The sequence below is a fragment of the Ambystoma mexicanum genome, chromosome 5q (genome assembly GCF_040938575.1).
Source record: "Ambystoma mexicanum isolate Mex_15411 chromosome 5q, UKY_AmexF1_1, whole genome shotgun sequence".
Lineage (NCBI taxonomy): Eukaryota > Metazoa > Chordata > Amphibia > Caudata > Ambystomatidae > Ambystoma > Ambystoma mexicanum.
This window is the reverse complement of record NC_090933.1, coordinates 119,061,049-119,084,265: the sequence shown is the minus strand read 5'-3', so window position 1 is coordinate 119,084,265 and position 23,217 is coordinate 119,061,049. Positions and strand designations below refer to the sequence as shown.

Sequence of the window (23,217 nt, the reverse complement as noted above, 5' to 3'; positions counted from 1 at the left end):
AGTATATAAAGGTCCTCCCACTACACCATCTTGGCTAGCACTCACTTGAGCAGATGTGTCAGAGTATGAAGCCTGAATGAAATGCAAAATGGTAGCTTCCGTCACCAGCTTTGTAGTTTACACCATGGTCTATGGGCCTCATTACAAGGTTGCCGGTCCGGTAATAAGGATACCGGTACGGGAAAATCGGCATCGTCTACCGGACCGGTGCATTACGACCTGTGATGCCGGTGCTACCGGCATCTGCAGGGACCCGTTGTGACTGGGTAGCACCTTACAGGAATGAGCGTGGGCATGCGGCAGCCGTGCCAGTAACACCGGCATGCCGCAAGGAAGTGCACATTACGAGGTTCACAGACATGCACTTACCGGCATCCAGATGCCAGTAAGAATGGTTACCATGATGCCGTTAACACCGGCATCACAGGGCAGCCGTTAATAGCAACCTGCTGTGTTGAAACCTGCTGCAGGTGCACACAATCTGCACAGGTGGAGGCAATGGAGTCTGGCATAGCACAAAAGGAGCACACCCACACACCACACCCAAAATGCTACCATTAGCAGTAGCAATGCTGGGGCTGGAGGACATGCCTGCACTGCTACTACTCCAGCAGGCATTGAACCAGGGAATGCAGTGGAGGAGAAGGAGGGTGAGACAGGGCCAGCACATACCACCAGTATGGGCAGGTGTACCCTGCAGGCAGCCAACAATCCCTCACCTAAGGGCCAGTCCATTTGACCTAACCCCTGCACAGATCCACACCCTGTCCCGCCTGGACAGGGACACCATATGCACAATAGTGGACCTCATCCATGATGACCTGGTAAGCCTCATCAACATCCGGACAGGCATCCACCCCTTGCTGAAGGTAGTGTCTGTGCTGCACTTCCTTGCCACAGGCACCTACCAGCTCACTGTGGGGCAGCTGCATGGCATCTCACAACCGTGTTTCTCCTGTGTGCTCAACCAGGTGCTAGATGCCCTCCTGAAACATGGAAGGGACCACACATATTTACCACGGACTGTGGAGGAGGAGAACGCTTCCAAAAAAGCATTCTATGCACTGGCAGGCATGCCAAACGTAATCAGTGTCTACGACTGCATCCTGGTGGAGCTGGTAGTGTACCGCAACAGGAAGCTCTACCATTCCCTGAATGTCCAGATGGTGTGTGATGCAAGAAAAATAATTATGCATTGCTGTGCAAGATTACGGGGATCCAGACATGATGCCATGGTGCTGCACAACTCCACGCTTCCCCGCAACATGGCACAACATGCTGCACAACGTACCTGGCTGCTGGGTAAGTCCAACGACAGGGCAATGAGGGGTGTTGCCTGGGGGGGGCCACAAGCATAGGCAACCTGTCTGCTGGCTGGGGTATGAGGGGTGTTGTTCGGGGGGGAACTCAGCGACCTGGGTGGAAAACTGTGATCCCAATCACCTTGACAGAATCTTGGACACAGCCAATGGATGCAGATGTGGCATGCCTACACAGTTGTGCGTTAATGTAAGCAGCATACGCAGTGCCCACCCCAGCACATGCACCTTGAACACCATCAGATATGAACCACGGGTACCACGATGCACCACCCTGCAGGTACAATGCATGAAATACATGAGCAAAGCAAAGTCCATCACAGGGCAGGCAGCCATGCCTGGGCCAAATCCAACTGCCACACATGGAAATCTCTGTCACTGCACCCACCCCACAGGTACAACGCAGACCAGTATACCGGCCCAGACACCTCAAGGGACACTTCCAATTGCAATGGTGCAAGCAAGGAAACTAATGTAATCACCAATCAGTTACCACCACTAACATATGAGCGAGTGAGGCAGGACCCATCCACAGTACCTCTGCTCCACCATGCCAGTACACCCGCAGCCCCATCACAGAAATGTTTGCCGTCACTGGTGGACCATACCACCATTGCCATTGTGCCTTGATCACATGGGGGAAGGCAGTGATGGACAAGTACATGGTGACATCAAGTAGTCGCAAACATGATTAGCAAACCACTGTGTATCATGAAGCACATCAGGCAAATGTGTCATGATGCACCCCACATGTATAGGGCCTGGGTCCAACATACCTTCAGCTATCCCTCCGCAAATACCTCCCATCTCAGCACTCCGCTCCTCTACCTCTAACTCCCTCAGGGTCAGTCGTTTCTCAAAGAAACAAGCTGGGGGTAGATCTCTGTCTTCGGCTGGGGCCTCCCTCTGGAACAGCCCCCTTGCCACTCTAAAACTTGAGGAGAGCCATCTCTGGTTCCGGAAGCACCTCAAGACCTTGCTCTTTGCTTCTGCCTCTGCCCCCTTCTCCCCTGCTGATTCTACTCTCCCTTGGCACCATGCACCTGGCCACCCTCTTTCCTCCGGGCCCAGGTACCTGCTCCTCTTGCCACCCGCACGCATTGCCTCCGGGCCACCCCTTGCACTGGGGTCTGTATCTGTACCCATACAGCCCCCACCCCTTTGTTTTGTTCTTCCTGCACTTATCAGACTTACCCAGCCTGCTGCCTTAATCCCAGCATCCGGCGCAATGTACCCTTGCCCCCTGACACGGACCTGATTCCACCAGAAGATGACGAGGATGATGGTGAAGATGCTGCATATCGGCCACGGCACAATGTGAATGAAGGACGTGTTGTACGCCAAACTTTGATTGCACAATACTTTTGATGGACTGGGTAACACAAGGCACTGGGAAAGGGGGTCACTGGTCACTGGGCACTGTTAAGAAATAAATTGACACCCACTCAAAAAGCAATGTCCAGCCATGTGTTTTTCTTATGCACACCTGGTGTATTAATTAAATGAAAACTATGTACAGTGAACATGAACCAACCTGGACCTCTAACCTTTAATATACAACAAGCTACCCCCCAAAACCCCTCACACACCCAAGCCCCCCACCCACCAGCCCCCAACACCCCCACACACCCACACCCCCCACACACCCACGCTCCCCAACCCCCACACCCCAGAACCCCCACACACCCACGCCCCCCACCCCCAAAACCCCCACACACCATGCCCCCCACCCCCAACAACCCCACACCCCCCCTGCAACCACTGCTAGTTCAACTGGACTCCCTCCTGACATGTCCATGTATGTCAGGCTACTGATGCCCCCTTTTAGGTTGTGGGGGTTGTTGGTCTGGGCGGCACATACCCGGACCTCTGCACCGGGCTTCTCTGGGTAGAACTCGCCGGGGTTGTGCTGGTCGATGGTTCAGGTTGTGGGTCAGCCTCTGCATCACGATCTTGGGCCATGGTGGCCATTCATGGCTGCCATTCCATCCCGCACGTGCCGGGCAATACGGTGCACAGCACGGCTGACTGTCCTGGAGTTCTCCTGCATGACCCGGCATGTGGCTTCCCCTTCCGCAACTTACTGCCTGACCATGTCATGTTATGTTATGTTACTTGGCATTTATATAGCGCCTTATTTATCATTGGTATGATCTCGAAGCGCTGGTAGGTTGAACGCCCTCGCGAACCGTAGTTCATGTCAGTAGAGAGAGAGAATGTTGTATGATGCGTGGGCGCACCGGATATGTGTGCAGCTGGTCTGGTTGTTGCGCGGTAGCTGCTTCTTAGCGTTAGGTGTGGTGCTGAGGAAATCAGTTGGATGTGTTCAGTCTGGAGGGTGGACACTCAGAAGTAGGCCTGAGCAGACGCCTAAGCTAGCTGGAATGTGCTTGGCTAGCTATGTTTTATTAGGATGATGGGGTGTTCATGGGGTCATGTTTGTATGAGAACAGCTAGTCCGAATGTGTCATAGCATAGCTGTGTTCTAGTTGAATGATGGTGTATAGGATAGAGTAAGCGAAGTAGTGTGATATGGTGGTTTATCATTGAAGCGCTTGCGGGCAGGCACGAGAGCAGGATAGTACGTATACGTATACGCATACATATATAAAGCGACAGAAGGATAGGGTAACATGGGGAATACATGTACATAGCAATCATTCTATCCATTTTGTTTTTTTCATCCGCCTCATCCGTTCCATCCGCCTCATCCTTTCCATCCGTCTCATCAGCTCCATCTGCTTCATTCGTTCTGTCCGCTTCATCCGTTCCATCGGCTTCATCCGTTCCATTCTCTTACGTCCGTTCTAACCACTTACATCCGTTCCATCCATTTACATCCGTTCCATCCACTATGTCTGTTCCATCCACTACATCCGTTCCATCGACTACATCCGTTCCATCCACTTCATCCATTCCATGTACTATATCCACTCTGTCGTCCGTTCTGTCTACTCCGTCATTGGTTCTATCCACTTCCGTCCACTGCATCGTCCACACCATCCTTTCTATCCTTTCCATCCGTTCCATCCACTTCGTCCATTTCATCTGCTTTGTCCGTTCCATCCACTTTGTCTGTTCTATCCGCTTCGTTCGTTCCATCCGCTTTGTCCGTTCCATCTACTTCATCCGTCGCATACATTTTGTTCGTTCTGTCGGTTTGATCGGTTCCATCCACACCATCCACTCCATTCACTTTATTTGTTCTATCCTCTCATTGGATTCCATCCACTTCATCCGTTCCATCCACTTCGCCCGTTCCATCACTTCATCCGTTCCATCCACTTCATCCGTTCCTTTCTCATGCATGGCCTGCTGGCGCTCCTCCATGCGGGTCAGCCGCCCCTCCAGGTCCCTGATGGATTGTGCAGCTGGTGGTTGCACGGGAGGTGGTGTGTGTCTGGTTCCAGGGCTGTGTGCAACTGCGGGCATGTCATCCGCAGAGCTGCGTCCACCTATGCCAGGTTCGGGTAAGAACTGTGTGGTAGACAGCATGGTTGGGGTGTTCGGCATGTCCTGAGGCATGCAATAGCCTGCGCTGTCTGCCTCCTCCACTTCCTCCTCCTCCTCCGCACTATGTGGCGCAGATTGTGCCGCCTCACCAAGATCACTGGTGGCTGTTGACTGTGGCCCCTCCACATCACTGGCCGCTGAGGATCCCTCCTCTTCCACCTGAGGTGTTTCCTGTGGAGCAGATGTCCTCTCTCACTATGGTCCCTCTCCATTAGTGCTAAACCTCATCAATAATGTAAATTGTTCCTTGTACTGTTTTCTGGTTTAGATTCAATTGTCATGTATTGCTTGTTGTATTTGCTTGTTCCTCTTGTAAAGCGCTTTGGATTAAAGCACTATATAAATTAAAATAAATACAAAATACAAATACAGGGGTGCCTTTTGGCATGGGTGCCTTGATGGCAGCAGTGTGTCCTTGCTGGGGCTCCTTCCTGGGTGTCGGTGGGAGCTGCTCGGCTGGTTCTCTAGCCTGTATGCCCTGTTGGCTGGGGGGCTGTGGCTTGGGAGCGGTGGTTCGCTTCTGCCAGACCTTGATGTTGAAGGCCTGGAGGCTTCGTTGTTCCCTCGGCTAAGGCGTGCTGGTGTCTTCTTTGGTATTGCGCTGTCAGATCCCGTGCTGTGGGGGACAGAGAGGCAGGGCATCAGTCATGGGTCAACGTACATACTACATACATCGATGCGAGTCCTGTGCATTCTCGTGTACATGTTGGAGGGGCGGCCATGGTGTTTAAAGGAGTTGGGGGCAGGGGTGCAGTGTCTGGGCATCCTTCTGGTGCAGCCATGATGGGCATGGTGTCTGTTGGGTGGCCTACAGGTGTATAGTGGCTTGCGCGCTGTAGCCATGCCTCAGGCGCTATGTGCCATGCGTCATGCCTCAGGTGCTATGTGCCATGTGTTCTTTAGATGTGGGTCAGATGGGCTTGCACAATGTGCATTGTTGCATTGTTGTTTACACTGCGTGCATGGTCATGGTGGGAAGGTAAAGTGTGCAATTGGTACTGGTGATGTGTGCACCATGCAATGGGATGGCACAGTGATCAGGCCTGCATATGTACGGTGATGTTTATGTGTGTGTGCGCATGCAAATGGTGCATGTGTTTGCAATTGGGTACTCATGTGGTTTGTGTCAGTTTGTTGTGTGTTTTCATGGCAGGGGTTTTGAGGTTTTGTAGGGGCAGAATTTAGGCGGGAGGTAATGGGCCATGTATTTGCTCTCATCTACTTTCCATTTGGACTCCACCATTGTACTTGGGGTGTTAGGTGTATGTTGTGACTTTTGTTTATGCTAAGGGTCACTCACCATCATTGGCCGATGAAGGGACTCCCATTTCTGAATGGCCCAACACCCTTGATGGACTCCATGTCCATGACAGTGCTACATGTCTCCTTCCAACGAGCAAGCTTGATAGGGGATGGTGCTCCTCAACCGGTGGCCTGGGCCCGACTGCGATTTGCAGAAAGGATGTTGCGGACACGCAGCCACAGATCGTCCCAGCGTTTTCTGCAGTCTCATACGGTGCGTGGGGTTGACTCCACCGCAGAGACCTGTTGCGCCACTTCCTCCCATATGTTTTTTTTGCGGATTTGAGCCGCCCGGCGCAGGTCTGCGCAGAAAACCACATCTGCATGCTCCAACAGTGTGTCGGCGAGCATGTTCAGCTCCTCATCGCTGAAACGTGGCTTTCACAGCCGCATTGTGCCTTTCCTAGTTTCCATGGTCATCTCTTTGCTAACACAGTCCACAGTTCGCCAATCCAGGTGCTCTAGGCAGAGGATTGCAATGGATTGTGTTTTTTAAGATGGCCGCTGGAGCATTTCCCGTTCCAGCGCAATGACGTTGCTTCCGATACCGGCACTTCCGGTACCGGTATTTATGATACTGGTATTTATGGTACCGTTTCTCACGGCATCTAGGGAGCCGGTGTCTGCGGCATCGTTGATGCCGCTATCGGGGGTTTGGAGGGCCCTACTGGCATGCCGGTGCAGCGGTTTCCGGCATGCCGGTATGCGCTTGCACGCTGACTCGGAATCAACCATTGATTCTGGCAGCAGTGCTACACGGACACCGTTGCACCGGCATGCTCGTAATTTGCTTTTTTTACCGACCAACTCGTAATGAGGCCCTATTTCTATTAGCAGCGTCATAAGCCTTGGTGTAATCCAAAAGCATACATATAAGGCTTATCCTTTGAGCGATCAAGCTGAGCGAATTAAGTATGTTAAGCTCCTCAAGTTAGCCAAAGTGTTCATTTCTTGCCTAAATCCTGTTTGCTGTTTTCTTAGGATACAAGATGTTTCTATCCAAATATGTATCTTCTTTAACAGGAATTGGTAAAAAATCTAAGCCATCGAATCAACCATCACCAACAAGTGATACTTTTCTGGAGAACCTTTTGGTCCGGGTTTATGGATCAGCACAGAAATTGATCTTTTCCAACTATCAGGAATGACACCGGTTATACACATCTGTCGAAAGATTTGATCGATCACAATTGCCCAACCGCTGGGCTCACATTTACAATGTTTGCTACTTTTTTAATAACCCCTTGAATATCCTCTGTAGTTATTATCAGGCCGTCTCCAGAATAAACTGGTTTTGGCCCTAGATTATTTTCAATATGAAGACATGTTCTAGTTTGCAGTATAACAAGATACTTCCTCCAAACTTCATCCGAAAGTGGATTAATTTCATTTTTTAAATCAATTCAGAAGTATGCCATTTGTGCATGGCCCAAAAGTTGCGTGTGTCCACATTACGCAGAGCATTAAACATAATATGCCATTGCACCATGGCCATTGATTGTGCTGTCTGACCCAGTTCTGGTAGCCAGTCTTTAGTTTGGTTAGGGAAATTCATGTGTCGTTATTAGTGAGCTTGTATCTTTTAAAACTTGTAATGTCCTTTCTCAACTCTTTCTTTTTGTATGCTGTTGCTATGTCATATATTCTACCATATGCATTCATACCCAGGCTGTTTCTTTTTGTCTTATCAGCAATGTTCTCCAAAATTGATTCAATTCCTTCATGATATGACTCAAGGTCACAAGCCTTGATATTTACAAACTACTGTATGAAATGAATAGCCTCTATATGCAGTGCTTTACCATTTCTTTCCGTCCAAACAATTCTATTGGCAGCCGCATTCACAGTATAATGACCATATAGTTGCACTGTTGCTTTAATCGCACTTTCAATATGCCTAGAAAATGTGCCTTATATAAAAACATATTCTATCCACGATTTGAGTACACCATTTGTCCATGTAAAAGGTGTAGGATCATTTAAATCTATGTCCACAAATAATTGCAACAGATTAAAATTAGCCATACATATTTCCCATTGGTTCAACATATCAGCACTCAAATCTTCACCTAATTCAATGTCCATTGACACAACATCTTAAAATTAAAACATCTATCCTTGCTCAAATCAATCGGCCTGGAGGGATACAGTTGAAAATTAATATCCCTGGTTAAAATATAGGCACCACTCACATTAACAAGGAACCATTCATTAAGTATTATTTCAACATATGATATAATTTTCGTTGTTTCTTAGTTATCAGGTGGGTAATAGATATTAAACAGGATTTGACCCATTAGTGCACTTGGTAGGGTACTTATCAAGCCCACTATTACATATTGATTTACAAATGTGGCCAAAAATTCCACCAATTTCAGACAGTTTTATGCACCCAACATAAGTCGTCCAGAAGGTCTACAACTCAGATTCACTCATGACAATCTCTGTATAATATGGTATTGTGAGAAACCTGGGGGTATTCTCACTCCTGAACCCACTGGATCCTCTAGGCATGTGGCCAGGGAAAGGCCATCGCTGTTGGATCCCGACCCTGGGGGTGGAGACACGAGGGAGGATCACCTGGGTGAAGGGTCCTTAGGAACTAGGAGTGGGATGCCCTTGGGCGAGACATGGTATCCCCATTTCCCTATTGACAGCCAACCAAACCTTTCCCTAACTTCTGTAGGCTGTTATAAGCCAGTTCACCTCATTTCTCCACCATTGACATTTGATAGTAGTGGGATGAAGAAGAAGAAGCTAAGGGCAATGAAAACCATGCTCATTTACTATTCTGGTAGTGGGACAAAGAAGATGCCTGCTAAGAGCTGTCAGGCATGTCCCATAAATTGTGGTAAGGCAGCGCTCATTGACAGCTCACACCTGCAGCCTGTCAAGGGGCTGCAGGTGTATAAAAGGAGCTCAATAAAACAGCAAAACAGACATCAGCGGCTACAGGAAAAGCAGCAAGGAGATTCAGGCAACCGGCAGAGAACAGGATGCCGAGACACTGGGGACCATATAGAAAAAGGGTCCATGGAAGCATGGTCAAGGTGCTAGGGCTCCCTGGAGCAGAGGGAATGGAGAGAGGGAAGCTATGAGGAAAGGCTTTCCCTTTCCCTTAAGTCTGTGTTGCTCGTTCCCCTTTGAGGAGAGGCTCACACAGGAGTGCCTGAGGGGCAGATGGTGGAGACCGGGCCTTGAAAATCAGATATCATGTCCCCCGGGCCACAACAAGACCTGTCAAAGCGATCAGTGAGTTTCTGGTGACTGGGGTACCCGGCGCACAAATTAATTAACTTTGTTATCAAGAGATATTTTGTATTGGAGTGGTCGCGTGGCTCTCATGAGCACATTTTCAAAAGTCTCTGGTCTTTTGAAACTTCAATTACCGGACCAGTAGGATTACTTTGTATTAAAGTGGTTGCGTGTCGTATAAAACACTCTTTCGAAGGTCTCCCAACATTGGGCAATACACCTAAAGCAAAACGAGCCAACTTTAAACACTGAAAACAGAACAAACAAACATCAGGCAATTAAAGAAACATTTAAAGTGTAATGAACAATATTTCCTGAACAAACTCTAAACACTTAAAACAGCAAAAACAAACATCAAACATTCAAAGCGAAACAAACAACACCTATTGAACAATAGACAAAGTTACAAGTGAAAATCACCATTATTGAATACTGAACTAAACTAAAACTTTGTGAACAGCTAGAATCGACACCCTTTTGAAGCTAAAGAGGGAATGGGACCCTAAATTTAAGCAAACCATTACATGCTGAGTTCCACAGTCAATTTAACTCTAACGAAAAAGCAATTTGCTACATATTGGGCTTCGAGTTGAACTTAACTGTGAAGAATATACAAATAAAAGCCGAAGTTTAATTTTAGATTGGAGGTTTAAACTTAAACAACAGAAAGCAATATTATTTTCAACATTTATGAAAGCTACAAGCTACCAAGAGGAACCTTTGAAAATTGAAAACAACTAAACTGTGAAAGTTAAAGGGAAGCAAGGAGCTTTTCTGTCGAACTGTGTTGTTTAACCAAATTACACCTTGGAAAAGGGAACCCTTGAGTTATGAGACATATGCTGAAGTGAGAACTGGGTCTCAAGCTTTCCTTGTGCTTTGTGGCTTGGTACTAGGGGAAGGGAACCCTGATTATTGGTTAAAATCATATCTTCTTGAATTTAAGGAAGGTAACTTTAAAACTTTTTTTTGGAACTGCTTTACACTTGGGGAAGGGGCTGAAAGGAAGCTTTGAGCTGTAAGAAACTCTGATTTTTTGTATTAAACACAGTTTTCATTTGCTAACTGTCATCTCTACACATTGTACAGATATAGTTGTGAGGGTAAGCATAGGATTTGGACTCAGACAGATTCCTAAGTTGAACTCTTTGACTCAGACTTTCATTAGTTTTATTTTAGGCAGTGAAATCCCACCTAAGCATAGGGCAAGTTAGGCCTTTTTCCATCCTAACATTTAAGTTAATATAATGATTTGTTTTGAATCTGGTGTCTGTGTCCTCCTTCATGATGCCTTTACATAATCCATCCAGGATATATTCGTGAGTGAGCAGAGTTTCCTGAAGAATAAGTACTTCTGAGTCCAACAATAGAAACTGGCCCTGTATATTTCTAGTGAATGAATTGAAGCCTCTGGCGTTCCAAGAGGTTATCAGCAGTGGTCCCATATCAACGCTATCTGGACACACTGACCCACCATAGTCTCCAAATCGATTGTTAATTTATTGTTTGCAAACTGTATCAGTGTATTCTTCCAGAACTTGGGCTAGTTTGTCCATTACTCCTTCTAATTCTCTATTATTGGGTCTTTCTTGTGTCATTGTAAGGGACATTTTCTTTGATACTGAATTGTTCTTACCAACTTCTTGTATTTGCGTTTAATTTAAAGCCCATACGTAAAAACTCTTGGCAGTTTGCCATCACCAATTCACACACTATTGGCTAAACAAAATGCACTATTTCCCAATTTGTGCCATTCAAAGAAGCTCGTAATTCCACTTGAATAAGGTCTATTGTGGTGATTAAGTGGAGTTGTGGAAGATTATGTAGAATCTAAAGTATACCTTTTCGGTTTAAAAAGGTACTATAATCCATGGCAAATAGTTCAGTAATTCTAATTTTATTTCCCAAGGAATTTTGGCACACAGCTCGTCTTGTTATAGATTGCATTTGATTTGTTAATTCCTGACCAGCATATTCTTTATGACAATGGGTCATAGAGAGAAGTTCCCTTATTAGTATTTCCTGCAGTATGGCTTTCTAAACTACTCCGTATTACAACTGCCCCTATGCATTCCGTGTGAAAAGGATCTTTATATCCAGGTGTCCAATGTTCCTCTTTGTTGCAGAGAAGTGGCTTGATTACACATCAAATTCACTTGCTCTGTGGATAAAGCTTGAAATCAGTTTGGCTGCTCAGCACATGCAGTATTATTGTCAGTAATCCTAGGCGGCGATTGCGATCGTACTTCTATAATATCGTATTTCTATAATATCGGTGTTCACACTCGCAGCCGTGTGCATCTCACATGCTCTCACTCTCCTGAGTTCTGCTCTTCAAAGCTTTTTATGCATTCTTCTTTGTTGCCCCAGTTTAGATCTAACCACTGATGTGGGGCGATTAGTTGTTTGAATGGTAGTGTTGGATCTTCTTCTACTGAAAAATGTGAGCACTCATCCTCTGTGTCCGCTCGTTGCAAAGCATTATCTAAAGATGGTCTTATCTCGATATTATTTTGTTCACTCTCTGTTGTAATATTGTTCTTGTCCTCGACTGGTACTTGCATATTAGCAGGTTGTGTGGCCTCGCTCCGATGATTTGCTAGCACCACAAAAACCAATTTTATTAGACCAACCTTCATGATTTGTTGTTCCTTATGAAGATTGTTACAGAGTGAAAGTAATGCTCTTAATATAATCATAGACTCTGCATCCAGTTGATCATCCACTATTGAAGAGTCTGGTGAACTATATAAGGAGGAAAACTCATATGCCGGAGAAGATGCTTATAAGCTTTCTGAAATACGTGAATTTGATAGGTTGAAAGAGTTAGATATGATATGATGTGATATGATATGATATGATATGGCATTTATAACATGCCTATACAAAAGTGTTTCAGATGGAGCAAAGCCAATAATATTATCTGCCGGATTTAGATTAATAGAGCTAATCGGCTGAAGACACTCACCATTAGAGTCAAGCTAGAGGTTTATACATAAATTAAGCAATGCATTGTTATCCACTGGGTCAGACATGTGTGACTCCGTCTGCGTTAGTGCTTCACATACAGCAGGTAACGATTCCATTGTGGAAATAGTCACAGTTGCTCATGGTATCGGTTTCAGAAAAGAGGTGATTTTGCTCTGTGTACCTCACTTTTGGGTCAGAAATCGGTTCTCCGCGACAGCAGTTGCTATGCCTTAAACGGTGGAGTTTATGTGTAATTTACTGGGCACCCTTTTTTTAAAAAGGTCTGCTTTTATCAATTACATGCTTATTCACAGCTTTATTAGAGGTACGCGGTTGGTAAATTGAACGTGTTTCCAGCTCCATTTCTTAGTTAAGATTGAAAAGTTTGGGCACTCACCACTAAGCAAACAGCACAACTGCAAAACTGCACTCCTATACACTTCCCATTGCGCGTGCACAATGCACGTGAATCCCAGTTGAAATAGCGTTTGTTCATGTTGGTGGGAGGAGCAGTTTGAGAGTAATTCAATTAGCACCAGAAAAACGAAATCTAGGGAGCAGCAGTCTACCAGCCTTCACTGCAAATCTGCACTTCTGCCTTCTATCATTTAATAGAAGGCAATGCATTGAATCAGATAATACGTTACCCCCTCCTCTCATCCACTATGTTTCAGGTACACTTTGTATACAGTGATTGGTTGCAAATTGACTTTTGCATTAGTTTGTGAATCAGTTGCACTTTCTGGTAGCCACAGTTTGTAAATATTTCCCTAAGCAAGTTAATGTGCAGATGCAAGACAGCTCTGTGAATGAAGCCCTTCATATTCAATGTCCTCACCCAGTGTGTCTGGAGCTGTGCAAGCACATTGATGCCCCCTCTCCCGGAAACGAGGCCTATCAGCCTCTGTCCAGGATAGTTCACTTTATCTGTTCTAACAGCAAACAAGAAGACCAGCAAACAGTAGAGCCCTCAGAAGCCTGGCGGGAATCATGGATCCGTGGAAATAACATCAAGTGAAGGTAATGCGAGCTGCAAGTCACAAAGAACGTGGGCCCAACCAGCAAAACGCAGCCTGCACCAAGAGGAATGGAGTTGTCACCACAATTAGAATAATCAGGGTTTGCCCTACCCAAACTGAATAAATCACCAACACCCACCCCACCAACCCCAGAAAGATCACAGTGGTACTGTGGTGTAACAGCAGAAGGACTGTAACAAGAAAGGGACTGACGGGTAAAAGGGGGGACCCGGGAACCCTTGCCAACCCCTTTTTCAACCAAGAATCATCCAGGTAGGGAGAAATCCCGAGAACGAGCAATCCCTCCAAATATATATAGCTGCCTACAGCGAATGGGGAATGGAAAGGGCATGGGAAAAGAAGATTTCTTGACGACTTCCAGGGAAGTCTCAAGTAGCTCAGGGATAGATTGACACAGGGGAGCCAAGGAGAGCCAGAGGGAACTCGTACACAGGAGAAGCTATAAAAAGCCAGCAATTTCAGTAGATGGTGAAAGGTGTACGGCTGAGGTTGGAAGAGGAGGTGGTGGACCAAGAGACCAGCGAAGAGGGTGTAGTAAGTGGTGAAGGAGTTGGAAGAGAGTGTAGATAAGATGTTGGGTCTGAGAGGTACCAATTGAGTTGTGAGTGAGGGAAGGTTAGACAGACTGAAGGCAGCTTTCCAGTGAGAATAATAATGCGGGAAGGTTAAGAGTAGGGGTCACAGAGCGGGGGGGTGGGTGTGTGTGTGTGTATAAAAGAGGGAGGGGAGTTAAAGGCACGAGGGTAGAGGGAAGCTGTTGAATGGGTAGTGGCGGGACAGACAGAGACGGGAGAGTGGAGAGAGAGAGCACGAGTGATAAGACCACGAAATAGGGTATAGGTAGAGAGGATAAATCAGAGGAGGATGGAGATAGGAGAAGCAAGAGAAAACAGTAAGATCAGGGGATGGATTGTGAAGGGAAAGAGAGGAAGGAGACAGAGTGAGAGAAGAAGGGTGTGAGAGAAGAGTGGATACTGGTGAGTGAGGAGAAGCTGAAGTATTGGCCATGAGAAGAAAAGCAACGGATTAATCAGACTAGCCCGCAGAAAGTCCTTGAGAAAGTGAGTTAGATAAGGCCTTATGGTGAGGCATAGAAGTAGATATTAAGGGTACAAGTAAGGGTACTCTGGTTGTAGGCAACTGATGCTGCAGAAATGTGTATTAGAATAAGGATCCTGGGCTAGGGGGGTAGAAACACCTTGAAGGTTGAAGAAAGTTGCGGGACCATGCATATTCTGGAAAGCCCAATTACCTTATGGTTTACAATGAAACCCTAAAACCTATGAACAGCTGTCATGAGGTTCATTAAGCCTTGAGGTTCATTTAAGCAGCCTTTCACATAAGACACCTTACTGGACCAACCTCACAACAGTAGCATGTTGCATGCAACCTGAAAGTAAAAGGTCTGCATCCTGGCAGGATTCTCTCGACCTTCTGAGTTTGATAACATTAGATTATACCATTGGATGGGCACACATGAAGATCTGCAGTTTGTCGAAAGGCGCTAACTAGAGACCATTGAGTATGCAAAGTCTGCTCTATATGTTAAGCAAGGTTTATGTGTCCATTTGTCTAGGTAGGGTGAGAGTCACCATGATGCATTAGGGAAGAGATTAAAACGTCATCAGTGTGAGCGAGGAAGCACACGAGTTTTGTGGGATAGAAATAGTAAACGGGAAATCCTTTGGGATGGCGGGAAATCAGGCAAGTGCGTGTATGCAAGCAGGAAATACACAGGGTGAAGCTGTCTAGCCAAAGCGCTGTGGCGGTACACTCTCCTGAATGGAACAGGTGTAAATATGTCTTCACCTGTCGCCAATTCAATTGTCTGTTTTACAAATTGCATTTATTCAAATTTCATGCTGCAAAACAGGAGCCTGCAAAACCTGAGAGTATTTCACGGCCCCTCAGTGATTTGCCTCTCAAGGAGGTTCCCACGGTGTGAACTTTAGCTACATTGTAAAGCCACCTCTGTCTGGAAGATCTAGGCTGAAGTGCTTTTGCATGGTTATGTGAGCAGGAATTGGGGTGATGTACGGCGTGTAGTGCTAAATCTGGTACATTCTAGAAACGGTGGTAAAGAGTGACTCTGCAAGCATTGCAATTTCTCTGTACAGTTTTCTCATTTTGGATTGCAATCCCACTGCACACGTTTTTTTAACTTTAGCAGCCTCTGGCGAGGGCTTCGCTGCGGCAGAGATGTGCGCTCGGTGCATTTCCTGAGTTAGCAGCGGATTTCTGTTGCATGTGCAGTGTACATGGATGTGCACTATTTATTGCATCTTAAGGCTGCGTCATAGATGGTGCATCTAGTTTGGGCTGGTGACACAATTTACTTCGAAATGTTTGGGACACTTGGTGTCACTTTATGGCCATAGAGGATTGCACTTGGCATAGTGGCATATACAGTGAGTTTGGGGTGCGGGGGGGGGGGTTGTTGTGTCTTGACAAGCATCATAAAATCAGCTGTCTGGTCCTCCCAGCTCAGTAGGACTCCGAGGCAGGCAGTATTGGTTCACATGGTAGGGCTTTGTTTCTTGTTCAGGAGGCTTATGATATATTCTGGGATGTTGGTATGAGTTTTGGGTGATAGTCAGATAGTTTTTAATTTCCCCTTAACCAGTGTTTTCTTAAGGAGATGGTCAAGTCCTATTCCAAAATGGAGGGGAAACATCTGAAAGCTGATTGGCCTCTTGTTCTCCAGTCAGGCAGTTTTGAACCCTGGAGTACATTCTAAACTGCCTTTTATCAGAAACCTTGGTGCAAGTAGGCGCCAGGCCCTTGGGGGTCTCTTCATGGGCCCATGCAGATCCTCCTTCTAGGCTAGAAGAGGTGCAGAAAGCAGGAGCAAATTACCCAGAACAAGACCAGTGGAAACCCAGTGGGAGAATGCGTATTCTTCCTAACTAAACTCAGATTATACACTCTGCCTAGTTAGCTCTAGCAGTGGGAAACTGGATAGCAAGAAAGACGATAGCAGTTGGAAAAAGTGAGGTAGTTAATTCAAGACTTTATCAGCAAAAGTACCACAACTCCAGGCATGGTGACAGGATTTATCGGTGGCATGGCTTGCTTGTGTCATCTGGAGAAGAGTAGCACAGGTATGCGTTCAGTGGATAAGAGGACCCACACGCGGGAGCTGTGCCAGTCTCTGTTCAGCATGTCGGGTGTCAGGAGGATAGCTCAGGGGCAACGTGCTCGCCTTGGAAACAAGTCAACATGGAGCACCACAGGTTTGATTCCCGGGTCCACGTTTAGAAACCTCTGCATTATAAATAACCTATCATATCATGTGGTGATTTTGGGTTTACTACGTCGCAGGAGAGGATTTCTCCAGCATGCGCATGCACACAGCAAGCAAGCAAATGGATGAAGGACGTGCGAGTTGTACAGCACGTTTGCAGACTCCTTGCAGCAATGGCTGCATCAAATGCTGACAAGGGGGGGAAGGGTAGCGCATAGAGTTTCCTAGGATTACGCGCCAGTACGCTTAACTCTTTCAGAGACCTTTACTTAAAGGTAAAACCAACACTGTACACAGTTCTTTCTTTAGGAAACCCTCCCCTTAGAAGGAGATTCAGCTCAGACAGTAGAGCTTACCTGTCAATAGCTAGAACTCCTGTTGAACAGGCAATTAAGTAAGGATGCCTGGGCTTTGCTGGTGGGAGCCCTCATGGTGGAAGAGAAAGGCTCGGGGATTGTTTTAGTCGTCTGGTCCATCCCAAGGTTTGCAGAACACCTACTAAAAATTGTTACAAAAGACCACATTTCATATTTGGTGGTTGGATTATTGCGGCTATTTGTAACACACTGCATGCAGATCATGAGTTCTGTTTTGGTAGGGTTTAGCTTTATTTTGTTCAATGACATCCAAATGTGCATCTGCGTGAGGCATGCCTGTATGCCCAGTGACTGCAGAGAGCTTGTTTTTGAGGTTGTAGGTGGTCTGTGTCTTATCTGCATAACTGTAGCAGGTTAGTCCAGCCCATCTGTTGAGAACCAGCAGGGGAGTCATGCAAATGCTGAACTGTGCAAACAGCTTCCCAGAAAACCTCATGGAAAAGGTGTCCAGTCAAAGTTTCGAAAAAATAGTTTCGAATGACAAAAGTTCCAAAACAAAAGTTTCGAAAAAAAAGTTTTCAATGTATTTTATTTAATATTAAAGGGTTTATTTTAAGTTTATATAATAAAATAAGTGTCTAAAAAAAGGGGGTTAGGAGGGGACCCGCCAATTCAAAAAAAGAAAAAGTGAAACTTTTGTTTCCGACACTTTTATGTCAGAACTTTTGTCCTTCGTGACTGTGACTGTCAAAACAGTCACTATGAACCACGGAAAAACATCACAGTCCAAAATGCAGTGGCCAGACTATGCCTTAAAATGAAAAGGTACAAACACATTACATTGGCCCTGCACATTCTCCATTGGCCCCCAGTGAAGAAAAAAATACACTTCAAAGTCATCTGCATCACCCACCGAGCTGTCCTTAGAAATGGCTAGCTTCCTTCATAAGGATGTTACAGCACTATTCACCACTCAGGGCTTGAAGGTCCATGAACACTGCTTTTGTACTAGTTTCTAACTTCAGCAGGAAAAGGCAGAGAGGTTCCTCTTGCTACTGCCCCCCAAGCTCTTAAACTCACTTCCCAAGCAACTTTCCATGGACGAGGACCACTGAACTTTAAGGAAACTGCTTAAGACATGGCTCTTCAACTAACTGCTATAACCACCTATTCAGAGATGAGCAAGGAATGTGTCTAATATATATCTCATTGACAGATCACAACTCACTTATCTTTGTCTGGAAGCGTTTCACCTATCGACAATCTTCAAACCTGATTACAATACATGCAACCATAGAAATCGTACATCTGAGGAACATTTCCAAGGTCCTCACCAGCTTTCCTCCTTTTCCACTATATTTACGGCCTTACAAACACACTCACTGCTGAAATCCTGCACAATTTACAACACATTCACTCCCCATTAGACTGCCAACAAGGGCTTGTGTGCAAAACACAGACTCCTTGCCACCTCTGCGGCTATCGACAGCCACAGTGCATCCATTGCAGCTCTCTATGAGGCGTCTGTTTTGTCCAACCTGGCCATCTTCCTTTCCCCCTCAGGACACATGTCATCCCTTCTGCCACATAGGTATCAGGTGCTTCAGACTTGCACTCATCAGTACGACAGTTTTCAACATCTGCCTCTCGCCCTAGCCTATTAACAGTCCCCCCCTCTTTTTTTACAGTTGATTGCGCAGCAAGAGGACATTACTAGTAGAAGAGCCCTTTATAAGAACACTTACCTTACCTTAGAGGGTAAATACTTATAATATTTGCACAAAGCAATCACAGGTCTGTCAGGGACAAATGCTAGCAATATTTGTGCAAAACCGTCACGTGTGTTCTTACAAGAGGCAAAAACATGCAATATTTTTGCAAAGCCATCATGATTGTTTCATACAATGGCAAGGTGGGCATTACTTTTCCTCTGCCTGTACTGTATATGTACAAAACGTTCCAACTCAAATCTGAGCATATAAATGTTTGTCTGCATGCATACTGCATGCTCATTAGAATTACCTGTTTCTATTTGCCCTCATTGTTCCGCGATAACTTACCATTCAATTGAAGCCATTGCATCCTATTAATGACCAGCAATATTAAATAATTGATTGCTGTATGTTGTCTATGTTGCATTTTAATGTGTCTTGCACCATACAGTGCACCAATGGACCTGCGGGTCTTGTTCGTCTTTATACAAAACATTAAGAAAAGAAAAGAAAGATTCCAGTATACCTCATGTAATACCGAAATGCCTCAATTTCGGTATTGGTATAGTTGACTTAAAAACATTTGACCTCAAACATTTGACCGAAATTCTTTGACAGTCAAATCTAATTAAATATATATATATTGGGGTGGGTAAGGGTATAGATTAGGTTAAGGGCAATTGGGAAGGGTTTGCGGGAGTATTCCCATGCATTTTAGACCAAAAAAAGGTCATATAAATTCGATCAAATGTGATTAGGACAAATGTTTTAGATGAAATAGACCCAGACCTCAATTTCTGCTATTTGTATTTTGTTAGCACACAGTATCATAATCATGTGGTGGTCATAGCCTGCATGGGAGTAGCTCTGTGAGAAAGCCTTACCGGCTGACAGGAGTGAAGAATCCAGAGTACTGCATGGCCTTTCTCCTTTCATAGGTCCTTTTCCAGTTGCCATCATCAGGTTCCGTAATGTGGGTCGCTGCGGTTCTTGTGAGCACCTTCAGTGGATCTAATTGCCATTCTACAAGATAAAATGAGGCTTTAAAGTGCAGATACAGTTCATCTTTTAAACAAAGTTCATACACTTATTGAGGAGAGAATAATGAATGATAGCAAATGATAGAATAATTGATGATCCGTCTTCCAAGGTTCTAACAAATTCAAGCGATTGATAACTGCCCATGTTAATATCACTCCCTTCTCCTTCTTATCAGAAAATGTCCATTACAATTAACAATGGTTTATTTCTAGAATCAGAGAGAAATAAAATAGCTATACATCATGGCTATATATTTATAACTTGTCTAACTGGATTTCTGAATGAGTATTTTATGGGGCAACATTCTTTTTCTTTTGTACTGCAAAACCAAAGCAGATAAAAAGTGGCAACTAAATTGAGTGCCCCTCACAAAGAGCAGGGGCTCAAATATTCATCTGGGAGCTGGCTAAATAGAAGAATATACAAAATGTCCATCTAGGTACGGCAAATCGGGGGCCAAGGAACAGGCATCTTTGGAGACTGTTTCCACTTGTTCTGGTGGATTGTTTCTTTACCACCTGCAGTTTGATCACGCAACATTCTGGCCGGTTCTCGGGTATGGGAGATAGACGGTGAAAGTTGGGTTGCCAAAGTAATATATGATTTAATTATGAACTCATGATGGCCATCAGCCTAGCAGGCGGCATGAAGCAGGTGATCTGTCTACATATGTTTTTTTTTCTTCCTAGAACAGCGGTTAATTCGATAGATTCCCAGTGGAGATAGGTGGCTTATGGGGCGATTCCACCAATCCAAATGTGTGTCCTCTTTATTTTTAAGAAGGATACTGCAACAATTCTATTCAATACTAAGTGGGCAATGACAGGGTGGTGGTGGTAGATGTTTGAGCAACTGGCAAAAGATTGAAAGGTCAAGACACACATTGAAGAGAGGGTTGAAGCGCAAACATTTTTAAAACATTTATTGAAAAAGCCGGTAAAGGTTAAATCATGTTTTTTTGGTCCTTCAAATGGGCTGCTTGATAATTGAGACATTGAATGTCAAAGCTCTCAATAAAAATAGTAGGAGAAAGTTCATTAATTCTGAGATTAGGGATATGGAAGCAAAAATGTTCTGCCTTCAAGAAATACGTGTTTCCCTTGTAAACATGGTCTATTCACCACTAGTGCATACTCAAAGGCAATATATTCAGCACACTCAATGTCACAATAAAGCATTGCAATTCCCGTTCCTAATCCCAATTCTCATATTCTGCAATCTAAGGGGGATCCTAGGGTGAAGTGGGCAATTATCAGGATCTGCTATGGGAGAAGCTATATAGAAAAATGCACTATATGTGGCCCCAAATGTGATGAGCACCAAGTCTATTGTTATTTCATTATTGAATTAACCTAATTGGCGGTACCTTAAATCTAGTGTGTTCACCTTTATGTATGTTTGGATTCCACAGTAGATAACAATACTTTAAGATCTAGATTGAGGATGTCCAGGGTGTGCAGACCTTTTATTCATGTTATGAAAGTTATGGATTGATTGATAAATGGGCAGTCACCCCCGTGCCCCCATCTGGGAGCGGGCATGGCTGGTAACAGTTTAGGCCTCAGCAAGGGCTGTGGGCTATTACCGGCAATGTCCTCCGCCCCAATAAAGGGGCAATAGCCACTCACACCCCAGGGTTCATCCGGGGTGCAAATGGTTTAATTTAAAAATAAATGTAGGAGTTGGGCTGCGTGCATATTGTGTGAGCCCAATATCCAGTAAAAAAAATAAATCCCAAGATGGCCGCCACCATAGGAAAAGGGACTTAGTGTCACACCGCGGCCGTGGAAACTCTGGGCAAGATGGAGGCGGTGTTGAGTCTCTACAGCGGTCCGCCTGACGGTCTAGTCGTCTAGGACCGGCAGGTATAATAGGAGACCACGCCCCCCTGCAACTTGCGTTGCAACTCGCTTTGTTAGTCTCCTGACTTTCGTCTGCTTGCAGTGCCCCGTCAAGCGAATCTTATTACTTTTGCTTCATCTGTTATTTCGCTATCCTTAGCGTCTTGACCGATTTTTCTCTACTTCTGTCAGCCCTCGCTTGATTCCTCTTCTCTCGTTCCTCCCTGTTGTACCTGCTTGGATTTTCTATCTTTCTTTCGCGGTGTGTTCGGTGTCAGCTGACCCGTGCTACTCCCGCGCCGATTACTCTTTCTCTCTCTGACGCTCGCTTTCCCTCTCTGTCTATCCCTCTTTCATTCTTTCTTTCTCTCGCTCTTCCGTTCTCTTTCGCTATCGCTCTCTCTCTCTTTTCCACTCTCCTTCACTCCTACTCTTTCACTACTGCTCTCTTTCGCTCTCACGCTCACTTCCCCTTTCTCTCTCGCACTCGCATCCTCTCTTTCTCTTTCGCGCTCACACACTCTCACTCTCTCACGCTCGTAGCCTCTCGTTCTATTTCCTCTCTTACCTTGGTCCAGGATTCTTTTGCGTCTAACTACTCCTTAGCCTCCGGTTGGATTTTCTCTTCGCTTCCCGAGAGTGGCCAAACCCTCATCTATAAGGATCAAACCTTGAGCTTGCATTTACAACTGATACCGGACTACGCCAGCCTCTCCAGTCTTCACATCGGACATATCAAGAGCCCCAATTGAAACACAGGGTTTTTTCTGCCTTATCAGGCTTTTTCCCTGTTTGAGGAGCGGACTCCCCTGGGTCCACCTGACTGCCAGATCTATAGGCGGGCAAGGTGGCCTCGGGGGGAGACCGTCCCTATCTCTTCGAACGAAGGAAGGGAAGAAGGACTATTCAGTCAAGTGAAGAAAGAGAAAGTCTACAAACGGAGAGAAGAAGGAGACCGAAGTCTTCAAACCCTGCTGAAGAACCAGGTGAGGAGTCTCAGGGGGCAGGAACTTTTGCACATTGTGACAGATTGCAACGCCCAACTACCGGCATGGCCTCCTTAGAACAATTCCAGGAGATGGTTACAGCTATTCAGGGCCTTCAGGCCGAGGTACAGAATCTCCGGACCGAGAACGCTAACTTACGCCAACAGGTTGCGACACGAGAAGAATCCCGAGGCGATCTACCTCCTCTGACCTTTTCTTTTGGGAAGTACGATGGTAATCCGAAACACCTAAAGGAATTCCTGAATGCCTGTATGGTTTACTTCACTTTTCGGCCCAGGGCATATGAATTGGATAGAACTAAGGTAGGGTTTCTTGTTTCCAACCTTACGGGTAACGCTCTGGCTTGGGCAACCCCACTGATAACACTCGCAGACCCTGCGCTAGCGGATTACGCTCAGTTCACTCAACTGTTGTGTGCCAGGTTTGAGAGACCAGAAGTCCAATATTCTTCTTATGAAACCCTCCTAGATCTCCGTCAAGGCAATCAAGATGTACAGACTTATGCCTCTACCTTTACCAAACTGGCCACAGACTCCGGATGGCCAGATTCGGCTCAACAGACCCTTTTTCGCCGAGGTTTACAGGATGAACTCAAGGATGAGCTGGCCAGAATGGCGCGTCCTACCTCCTTCCAAGAGTTGGTGACTTTATCCCTG

General features: G+C 45.7%; 1 protein-coding gene across 1 annotated transcript in view; it reads right to left on the bottom strand.

The window, feature by feature from the left end:
* Positions 1-23,217, bottom strand: part of LOC138497284 (uncharacterized) — a 901,742-nt gene that overhangs the window by 720,557 nt on the left and 157,968 nt on the right. The window contains exon 3 of the mRNA XM_069620635.1: positions 19,557-19,695. Within this exon, the coding sequence (XP_069476736.1) occupies positions 19,557-19,695 (139 nt within the window). The remainder of the gene's footprint in view (positions 1-19,556; positions 19,696-23,217) is intronic.